Genomic DNA, 11597 nt, shown 5'->3' with positions numbered 1-11597 from the left:
TTGCCCAACAAGATTGAAAGATAAACACCACATACTTCCTCATGAGCTATAAAACATTGACACAAATAAGAGGTAATAACTTTTGAATTGTTTAAAGATAGCACTCAAGCAATTTACTTTGGAATGGCGGAGAAATACCATGTAGTAGGTAGGTATGGTGGACACAAATGGCATAGTTTTTGGCTCAAGGATTTGGATGCACGAGAAGAATCCCTCTCAATACAAGGCTAGGCTAGCAAGGTTGTTTGGAGAAAACTCAAGTATAAAACGGTGCAGCGAGACTCACATATGAACGTATTGTAAGCATTATAAGACTTTACATCGTCTCCTTGTTGTTCAAACACCTCAACCAGAAAATATCTAGACTTAGAGAGACCAATCATGCAAACCAAATTTTAACAAGCTCTATGTAGTTCTTCATTAATAGGTGCAAAGTACATGATGCAAGAGCTTAAACATGTTCTGTATGAGCACAACAATTGCCAAGTATCAAATTATTCAAGACATTATACCAATTACCACATGAAGCATTTTCTGTTTCCAACCATATAACAATGAACGAAGCAGTTTCAACCTTCGCCATGAACATTAAAATCTAAGAACACATGTGTTCATATGAACCAGCGGAGCGTGTCTCTCTCCCACAGAAGCATGAATTTATTCAAACAAAACAAAAACAAACAGACGCTCCAAGTAAAGTACATAAGATGTGACCGAATAAAAATATAGTTTCAAGAGAAGAAACTCGATAAATTGTTGATGAAGAAGGGGATGCCTTGGGCATCCCCAAGCTTAGATGCTTGGGTCTTCTTGAAATATGCAGGGATGAACCACGGGGGCATCCCCAAGCTTAGACTTTTCACTCTTCTTGATCATAGTATATCATCCTCCTCTCTTGACCCTTGAAAACTTCCTCCACACCAAACTTAAAACAACTCATTAGAGGGTTAGTGCATAATCAAAATTTCACATGTTCAGAGGTGACACAATCATTCTTAACACTTCTGGACATTGCCCAAAGCTACTGGAAGTCAATGGAACAAAGAAATCCATCCAACATAGCAAAAGAGGCAATGCGAAATAAAAGGCAGAATCTGTCAAAACGAACGGTCCGTAAAGACGAATTTTTAGAGGCACTGGACTTGCTCAGATGAAAAAGCTCAAATTGAATGAAAGTTGCGTACATATCTGAGGATCACACACGTAAATTGGCAGATTTTTCGGAGTTACCTACAGAGAACCCTGCCCAAATTTGTGACAGACAGAAATCTGTTTCTGCGCAATAATCCAAATCTAGTATCAACCCTACTATCAAAGACTTTACTTGGCACAACAATGCAATAAAATAAGATAAGGAGCGGTTGCTACAGTAGTAACAACTTCCAAGACTCAAATATAAAACAAAAATTGCTGTAGTAAAATAAACACATGGGTTATCTCCCAAGAAGTGCTTTCTTTATAGCCATTAAGATGGGCTCAGTAATTTCAATGATGCACTCCCAAGAAATAAGAGTTGAAGCAAAAGAGGGCAAAAGAAGCAAATATGAAACAAATTTAAGCCTAACCCACTTCCTATGAGAAGGAATCTTGTACACAAATGAATTCATGAAGAACAAAGTGACAAGCATAGGAAGATAAAACACAAGTAACTTCAAGATTCTCAACATAAAGAGGGGAAACTTAATATTATTAAGATGCATATTACCATGTTTCCCTCTCTCATAATAACTTTCAGTAGCATCATTGATGAAATCCACAATATAACCATCACTTAAAACATTCTTATCATGGTTCATATGCATAAAAGTATCATTAATTTTGGTATAAGAAGAGTTCTTCTCATTAATAGTAATTGGAGCAAGATTATTATCAGGAATTTGAACATGGTAAACAAGTTGCATACTAAGGGAATTGTTTTTGGCAACCCAATCATAACTTTGACAAGTTTCATCAGGATAGTTATAACCTATATCATAGCATTCTTTATAATAATCATCAAAGATTGGAGGCACAGTGTCATCATGAGAAATAGAGTAGTTATCTTACACAGTATAGTTCATCTGTGACCATACCATCATTGTTACTAGAAGGAGATGTATCAAACATATAATGATCAGTAGCAAAAGGATTTTCAAACACCTCATCCCCAAGCTTAGAGCTTTCTATATCATTATGGGAGGAAGCATGGATAGTACTGATACTATGGCAATTATTAACATTATCATTTTCAGAATTAGTTTCCCGGAGATTTGCAATATCAAAAGTAGTGTGCTCTTTCAAATCATGATCACTAATGTAGGTAAAGGGCATAGGAAGATCATTGTACTCAGATTCATTATCATAATAATCATCAGGAGCAACATACTTACGGTTACCTATCGTTATCTCATACACGCGGGGATGTGTGGTTACCTCTTTCTTCTTCTTCTTCTTCTTCTTCTTCTTCTTCTTCCCCTTCTTCTTCTTCTTCTTCTTCTTCTTCTTCTTCGTTCCCTTCTTCTTCTTCTTCTTCTCCTTCTCCTCGTCCCCTTCTTTAGGAGGGAGAGGCTTGATGAGAGGCTTCTCCACATAACCTGCTTTATTTCCAGAAACAATAGAAGAAACTTGGGAGGATTCCTCCTTTTCATTAATAAGTTTGAAACACACAGCGGTCCTATCATATTTTGGCAAGGTGTCATCTTCTAAAATATTTTGTATGTAAGTATTCGTATGGCAATTATCAATGCAATAAGAAAAACACCCATGCAGGACATCATCAACATCAAGATCATTAATATCTAACAAAGAAATTTTTCTTGATAACTCTTCACACCACAAAAATAAAGTAAGTTCATCATGCTGATTAGGAGTAATTTCATCATCACAATACAAATTTACAGCACTCATGGGGTTCAAATTATCATTGGAGGAGCATCGAAAATTAAAATGACCCACTCTATGGCAAAGTTCACAAATAAAAGGATAGAGGACACAAACTTTTTTACCAAGATCATCTAGCGCCCTAGACCACTTTCTAGTTTTTTCATTAGTATGATGGATACAATATTCATCTTCGATTTGATTAATTCCACAAGGTCTATGCATTCCACAAAAATTAACATGCTTATAGGAAATAGCATTCTTAGGAGTTTGAGCATGTTTATTGCAATCATTAACAACAATTTCATCCTTCATACAAGCCTCTTTAAAAGGTTCATGATACTTATCAAAATTCTTCCTAGGCAATTCAAAATGAGAGGCAAAAGCTTTATAAAGATTTGCAGCAACTTGAGAGTCAAGACCATAGGTAGCACTCATATTTCGAAATTTACCAGTATCCATAAAAGTTTCAATGCATTCATAATCATAATTTATACATGGCTCTTTACCTTTGTCGTTCTCCCAATCTTCAGCGTTCTCCTGAATCCGATTAAGAAGGTCCCATTTAAACTCTTCTTTATTGCACGTGAATGATCCAGAACAAGCAGTATCCAGCAAGGTTTTATCTTGAAAAGAAAGTCTTGCATAGAAATTATCAATGATGATATTACCAGGAAGCTCATGATTGGGGCATTTGAGCATTAAAGACTTCAATCTCTCCCATGCTTGGGCAATACTCTCTCCATCATGAGGCCAGAAATTATATATTCGGTTTTGGTCTTTGTGAATTTCACTTGGAGGATAGAATTTAGAATAAAATAGAGGCACAATATCCATCCAATCAAGAGAATGCTCATCCTTCAGTGGTTTATACCAATGCGCCGCTTTACCAGACAATGACATAGAGAATAATTTCTTCTTCACTTCATCCATAGAGATACCTGCACACTTGAATAACCCGCATAATTCATGCAAAAAGAGTAAATGATCTCCAGGATGGACAGTTCCATCCCCTTCATAGCGGTTATCCACAACACGTTCAATAATTTTCATAGGGATTTTATATGGAATACTTTCAGTAGGTGCATTTAAAATATCATAAGCATCATTAGAGTTATCGCATATGGGAGATAAAGTATTATCAGAGCAAATTTTCTCCCCTAAAGATGGGAAGCTAAAAAGATCACAAAAACTAGCTTCCCCAAGCTTAGGCTTCTCCATAGCATTAGCAGTAATTGCATTCATACTAATAACATCGCTACTAGCATGCAAATAAGGTTCCATAGGTTTTTTAATTTTCGCATCAAACAATTCTAACTCAGGAAAAAGATTAAGAAGCTCATTGTTATTTTCCATTATGCCTTACTAGTGTAAAACAAGAAACAAAAAGATGCAATTGCAGGATCTAAAGGAAATAGCTTCGAGCACTCACACACCGGCAACAGTGCTAGGAAATAGCGTAGTAGTCGGAGGATGTGAATACCTTTTACCTTACCTCCCGGCAACGGCGCCGAGAAAATAGCTTGATGTCTACGCACGCTTCTATTCCTGTAGACAGTGTTGGGCCTCCAAGAGCGAGAGGTTTGTAGAACAGCGAGCAAGTTTCCCTTAAGTGGATCACCCAAGGTTTATCGAACTCAGGGAGGAAGAGGTCAAAGATATCCCTCTCAAGCAACCCTGCAATCACAAAGCAAAAAGTCTCTTGTGTCCCCAACACACCAAATACACTTGTCAGATGTATAGGTGCACTAGTTCAGCGAAGAGATAGTGAAATACAAGTAGTATGGATGTATATGAGTGGTAATAGCAATCTGAATAAAATATGGTAGCGAGTAAACATGCAACAAAACAGTAAACAAATGGAGATTCGATGCTTGGAAGCAAGGCCTAGGGATCCTGCTTTCACTAGTGGACACTCTCAACTTTGATCACATAATAAAGCCACTCTACACTCTTTTGTTGGATAATGAACACCACTAATTGTGTAGGATTACACGAACCCTCAATGCCGGAGTTAACAAGCTCCACAATATTCGATATTCATGTTTAAATAACCTTAGAGTACACGATAGATCAACACAACTAAACCAAGTACTAACATAGCATGCACACTGTCACCATCACACTATGAAGGAGGAATAGATCACATCAATACTATCATAGCAATAGTTAACTTCATAATCTACAAGAGATTACAATCATAGCCTACGCCAAGTACTACACGATGCACACACTGTCACCATTACACCGTGGAGGAGGAATAGAGTACTTTAATAACATCACTAGAGTAGCACATAGATGATATTCAACTAGATCACATAAAGAGAGAGATGAACCACATAGCTACGGCGGAGCCCTCAGCCACGGGGGTGAATTACTCCCTCCTCATCATGGAGACAGCGATGGCGGTGAAGATGGCGGTGGAGACGGCGGTGGAGATGACACCGGGGGCAATTCCCCGTCCCGGCAGGGTGCCGGAACAGAGACTTCTGTCCCCCGAATTGGAGTTTCGCGATGGCGGCGGCTCTGGAAGGTTTTCTCTTGTTTCGTCAATCGGTGTCGATGTTTTAGGTCAGGACGGCTTTAATAGGCGAAGAGTCGGAGTCGGAGGGGCCACGAGGCCTCCCCACAATAGGGGGGCGCCCCCCCCCCCGGGCCGCGCCGGCCTGGCGTGTGGGCCCCCCCAGGGCTCCCCTCTGGTCCCCCTTTGACTTTCTGGAAGGTTCCGGGAAAAATAAGATGTTGGGTCTTCGTTTCGTCGAATTCCGAGAATATTGCCCGAACAGCCTTTCTGGAACCAAAAACAACAGAAAACAAGCAAGCGGCCCTTCGGCATCTCGTCAATAGGTTAGTTCCGGAAAACGCATCAAAACGATATAAAGTGTGAACAAAACATGTAGGTATTGTCATAAAACAAGCATGGAACATAAGAAATTATAGATACGTTTGAGACGTATCAAACCCCTGGTCCAAACACTCTTAGATGAAATACTTGGAGATTTAAATCATTTGTTAGAGTTATTAAATGGTATGAGGTGGTCTACCTCATTTAAATCATTTTCTCAAATGGTGATCATGAATGGTTGACCTAGGTCAACATAAAAAAAAATCATGTATGATTGTTGAGAAATTAAATCTTAAGAAGATTTCAATGAGAGGAAATTATCTTCCTCAAGAACTAAATGGAAATTATTAACTACATATGTAATGAGAGGAAATTATTTTTCTTCAAAGAAAACAAATGCACCTAATTATGTTATGTGTGTGCTTAGCCTAGTTTGTGTGAAATAATGATGTGCTTAGTATAGCTCTTGAATTTGTTGAGTGATTATACCTCGTATTCAAATTTAGACGCTAGCATCGGAGAATACCAAGAGGAAGAAGGATTCTACCAAGAGGAGGAAGAAGAGAACCTTGAGAACTACCAAGGCAAGCTAATACTCTTGCAAAGTGCAAAGCCTCTTTGGGGCAAGGCACCATGATTCTTACCTTCTTATCACAAGCCTATCCCAAGTTTTTACATTACCAGTTTTACTTGTTGATTTCACAGAGTTAATTTAACTTGGTCGAAGTGAATAAGGTTACTAGAGTAGCAATAGTTAGTCTCAAGCTAGTCAAGCAAGATAGCACCCCTCATGATTAGTGCTAGTGCTAAATATTAAAACTTGACTACTCTAGATGGGAACATGTGACTTGAATTGAATTTGAAACCTTGGAATGATGAATCATTTCATTGAATGATTTTTGGAAGATGATTATGAACAAGAGAAGATAGTGATTTTTGATATAAAACTGAGATTGGTTTGGATGCGATATCTTTCCAATTTTTGAGTACCCCCACAATACCTGATTATGGGTAGGGCTTAACTGGAAATTTATACTTCTTAGTATGGGTTCCCTCTGAACACACATCATAGGGGTTATGCCGAGGCTGCCTCCGTTGTTGAGAAATGATGTGAATTGAGGTGAATTGTACGACCAAGCCCTGTGCAGTTCCCAGGTTGACAAGTTGGTCTTCACCGGGAGGCCAAGCTCATGGGGAGAGGTGCTCATACTAGGATTTGTAAGTGAAAGGTTATGGTTGATGATCCGCGTCTTGTGTTGCGACGATTCGGGGAATCCCGACGGATGAAATCAAATGTTGTGGCACAAGTGTGCAACCTCTGCAGAGTGTAAATCTATTCGAATAGCCGTGTCCACGGTTACGGACGGTTGGAAAGGCCATACAGTTTCCGGTGTCAGATTTTGAAAATGTTGGTGAAATGAATGGTGACTTGTTGAATTACAACAAATGTTGTGGGAATGACACTAATGTTCCCACTTGAGTTAGTTAGCACATGAATAAATCTTTTATCCAACACTTGTGAACTAAAACTGGCTTTATGCAAATTAAACTAGAGCTTAGCACCCCTTACTCAAGTTGTTAGCACTTACCTTAGTATTAGTTTGCAAGTACTTAAAGTACTTACGGCTTTGTCCCTGGCTATTCAAATGGGCAGAGTATGAAGATGAACAGAACTACCAAGGAGATGACCGGCGGGACGCCTACGACAACTAGGAGTTTTCGACGTCAAGCGTTGGCCTGTGGACTAGAGAGTCCCTTTATCTTTACGCTTCCGCTATGAACTTGTGTTTGTTCGTTGATCGATAGATCAACTATTTGTGTAATATGAATCATGTGATTCAAGTTGTAAGACAATATGGCTTATAATAAATGATGACTATGATATTCGACTATTATGCCTCGCAACAACATTATCCTGGGATTGCGATGAATGACATAATAGGCATCCGGACTTAAAAATCCGGGTGTTGATAGGATATCCCGGCCACGAACCACTGCGGTACGAGATTTGCCCGTCGAAGCACACCCGCGGTGGAGGGGGGGGCGGCCAGCCCGGTGGCTAGGGTTTCCGCCGCCCAAGTCGGCCGTGCGGGACGACGCGGGGCTTTCCTTCTCTAAAAGATAGCAATGTCCTCTTGTGTAAGGTAACTCACGAGGATGACTAGTGGCCAGCGTGTTGCGAGAGAACTCTCATTTTGCAAACCGAAAGTATAAAAATGTTAAAAAGTATGAAATAGGAGGTTGACTAAAGAACATGCAAGATTTAGTTGGCTCAGTCGACTCGGCGTTAGAGACACCCAAATTTAATTGCCGTATGACAGTTTAAAGGCCGTCAATGTCGCGGGCTCTGCTGGCGGGCAAGCTCGGGGCGGGTGCCGGCGAGTTCCGCCAGGGCAGGCACGGGCAAGCTCGGAGCCGGCGCAGGCAGGGTAGGCGCACGCGAGCTCGAAGTAGGCTCTAGCGAGGCGGGCGCGACTGAGCACGGTGGTGGCATAGGCGAAGCTGGCGCGGGCGAGCCTTGCCCTGCTGCCCAAGGCCACCCAAGCGCAGAACCAACAGCTTCCGCCCACCACCGCACGCACCAAGGTCGCCGTGCCTCCACCTCGTTCTTCCCCTAGCTGCGCGCATCACCTCCTCTCGGTCCACACCCAAGCTGCCGCTCGATCCCGCCTTGGCCACCTCCGCACGCCCAACCGCACGCCCCGGCCCGCCCTCCGCCGTATGTTGCGCTAACCGAGATAGAGTAGTTAGAAGGGTAGTTTCTCTCACGGGATGGGACTCAAAGACAAGAAAGAGTCTCATGGTACTTCATCTTCTCAACAAATGAACATTTCATCGAATGCATATCAACTTCAATAATTGTCATAAAGGGGTAGTGTGGCCCCACCCATAGATCTCTGCTTCCTCTTACTATTTCATACCGGGTCACAAGTTCACAACAATCTACTCCCTCCATACCGATTTACAGGGTAATTACACATTTCGAGATAGAAATTTAACTACTAATTTGATCCATAAAATATAAGATATATATCATAAAAATTATAAGTACTCTTGGAAACTTCTTTTGAATGAATCCAATATAATTTTTGTGACATATATTTTGTATTTTGTTGACTAAATTTGTAGTCAAACTTCTTTCTCGAAATGTGTAATTTCCCTATAAACCGGTATGGAGGGAGTAGTAAAGAATATTCAAGTACAACAATATATACAATAAATAAATAACCATAGAGACATAACGAGGCAAAAGCCGAGGCTTCTTATCGAGTTACACTTATCTTTAAAATCCCCATTATTTCACTTTATTATAAGCAACTAACTATACGAGGCAAGATAAAAAAAATTTCATAAACTATAGCTACACAAGCAGGAAAATATAGCTACACAAGCAAAATAATCACTCAACACAAATGGATCGTTCGTGCGTCTGTATCAAGCACTCAAGCCTCGGCGTAGAGGTGAGCCGGGAGCTTGGGCTCCACGACGGCCTCCAGCGGGAACTTGCGGGGCGTTGACAGCCCGAAGATCTCCTCCATGTTCAGCTCCACGCCGTCGGGGAGCTTCCACTCGAACCCGTGCAGTAGGTTCGCCAAGCTCACCTGGATCACCTTCAGCCCAAGGCTGTATCCGGGACACATCCTGCGCCCCGACCCGAACGGCAGCAGCTCGTAATCCTGCCCCTTAACATCGAGCCTGCTGCCGATGAACCGCTCCGGCATGAACTCCTCCGGCGCGTCCCATAGCTCCGGGTCGCGGCCGATGGACCACACGCTGACAAGTACCCGGGTGCCGGCGGGGATGTCGTAGCCGCCGATGGACGTGTCCTCGCGGGAGAGGCGGGGCACCAGCATCGGCGCCACCGGGTGCAGCCGCATTGTCTCCTTGACGATGGCGTCCATGTAGGGGAGGCTCGGCATGTCCTTCTCGGTGACCCAGCGGCCTCGCCCGACAACACGGTCCAGCTCTTCGGTCGCCTTGGCAAACACCTCCGGCTTCTTCAGGAGCTCTGAGAGAGCCCATTCGACCGTCACCGCCGAGCTCTCTGTTCCCCCAGCAATAAGATCCTGCACGTGACACGGTGACGGTTAGTTAATATCAGAATATTGCGCTTGTGATCTGTAACTGAGGAAACGGTGAACAGAACAGCTGATGTGAATAACTGCGTGCACTGTCGCTACTTAGTGTATTGCCGTTCAGTACCAAAAAATATCATCTCATCTCTTTGCTGTTTCTCGGTGGAACTAAGTATACCTGTGTCTGAGCCCCGCAAAAAAAAAGTATACCTGTCTCTGCACTTGGTGTGGGACGTACTACTTATCAGCAACAATGGGCCCATTATATTCTACAGATTTCCGAGTTCAGATAAGTGGATATCAGTAGTTCTTACTGCGATTATCGACTCTACAGTCTACACCCTAGGTAAACCTCTCCAGATTTCAGAGTTCAAATAAGTGGATATCAGTGGCCCAGATTGATAGCGACAAGACTACATCTTTAAGTCAGCTCTGAACGATGATACCAAAGAAGATTTCGGTGGCAAACGAGCGGGGAAGAAACAGAATTAGTTGATGGGGAAAGAAAGCACTGACCTGAGTGAAAGCCTTCACGCCCTCCCTGTTGAGCTTGACCTCGAGGTCGGGGTTGCTGGCGAACTGGAGCAGCACGTCGACCATGTCCTTTGCCACGAAGCTCTCCCCGTCGCGGCGGCGCTGCTCGCTGTGCTCGTCGACGACGTGCTCCAGGAAGCGGTCGAACATCTTGCTGAGCTTCTTCATCCTCTTAATGTACCCCTGTAGGTCCATCCAGTCGAGGCACGGGATGGAGTCGCCGATGTTGAGCACGCCGTTGAGGAGGAAGAGCTCGTCGATCATCCACTTGAACTCGTCGGGCGTGGTGATCACCGCGCCGCTCTCGTCCCTCACCTCCTTCTCGAGGTACTTCTTGCCCATGACCATGCGCGTGATCACGTTGAGGCTCACCGTCGACAGGTAGTCCTTTATCACCAGGGCGCGTCCGGCGCCGGCGGCGGTGGCGCCGTGATGAAGGTCGCGGAGGAGGGCGAGCACCTCTTCACTGCGGATATACTCGTACGACTGGAGGCGCCTGGCGCTGAAGAGCTCGGTGAGGCACATCTTGCGGGCCTGGCGCCAGTAGGCGCCGTAGGGGGACCAGGTGATGTCGCTGTAGTTGTAGGTGGTGTGCTTGCCGGCGGCGAACTTGGGGCGGTCCGTGAAGACGACGTCGTGGGTCTTGAGGAAGAACTTTGCCATGTCGACGGAGGAGCCGACGACGCAGGGGAAGGAGCCGAACTGGAGCTGCATGAGCGGGCCGTACTGCTTGGAGAGCGCGTGGATGGAGCGGTGCGGGAGCGCGCCGATGAGGTTGAGGTTGCCGATAATCGGCCACGCCTTGGGACCCGGCGGGAGGTTGTACTTGCGGCTGCTTCGGCGGCGGAGGACGGCGTTGAGGAAGAGCACCGTGGCGAGTACGACGCCCAGGAAGGACGCCCACTGAGGAAGCTCCATTGAGACAAGTAGCAAGTGTGTGGCCGAGTGATGTCTTGAGGCTTGAGCTGTGGCTGGTGTCTGGTGAGATGATGCTGCATCACAGAGCCGGCTACTTATAGATGTGGAGGTGGAAGAAGAGGGCATGCGAAACTCAGCCATGACTTGGTGGGAAAGGACGGGGAAATCGGAAAAAGACTTGGGAAAACTTGACGAACCTACTAAGAGCATGTCTAACAGGTTGCTTACTTTTCTGCTCCGTATTTCGCGATTATTTCGCTCCGTATAAAAAAAGTGCTCGTCGATACACCGTTCCGTCTAGCACTAGCAGACCCCACATTTCACCCCGTAAATTCGTAAATTTAAACCCCGGAAAACTTGTTCAT

General features: G+C 43.9%; 1 protein-coding gene across 1 annotated transcript; it reads right to left on the bottom strand.

Moving 5' to 3' along the window:
- Positions 1 to 9147: 9147 nt before the first annotated feature.
- LOC124653117 (trimethyltridecatetraene synthase-like) lies at positions 9148 to 11266 on the bottom strand. The gene is made up of 2 exons (XM_047192177.1): positions 10297 to 11266; positions 9148 to 9771 (listed from the first exon to the last, which is right to left on the bottom strand). Exons 1-2 carry the CDS (start codon positions 11230 to 11232, stop codon positions 9148 to 9150), a joined length of 1560 nt encoding a protein of 519 aa, XP_047048133.1. The 5' UTR covers positions 11233 to 11266.
- Between the last annotated feature and the right edge of the window lie 331 nt (positions 11267 to 11597).

The sequence above is a fragment of the Lolium rigidum genome, chromosome 5, assembly GCF_022539505.1.
Source record: "Lolium rigidum isolate FL_2022 chromosome 5, APGP_CSIRO_Lrig_0.1, whole genome shotgun sequence".
NCBI lineage: Eukaryota > Viridiplantae > Streptophyta > Magnoliopsida > Poales > Poaceae > Lolium > Lolium rigidum.
This window is presented reverse-complemented; position numbering and strand designations above follow the sequence as displayed.

Bases quoted from the DNA above. Each gene is read 5' to 3' on its own strand.
- LOC124653117 (XM_047192177.1), bottom strand. From the start codon at position 11,232: ATGGAGCTTCCTCAGTGGGCGTCCTTCCTGGGCGTCGTACTCGCCACG. The intron at 9,772-10,296 runs GTCAGTGCTTTC...TGTCACGTGCAG, and splicing joins GCGTGAAGGCTTTCACTCAG to GATCTTATTGCTGGGGGAAC.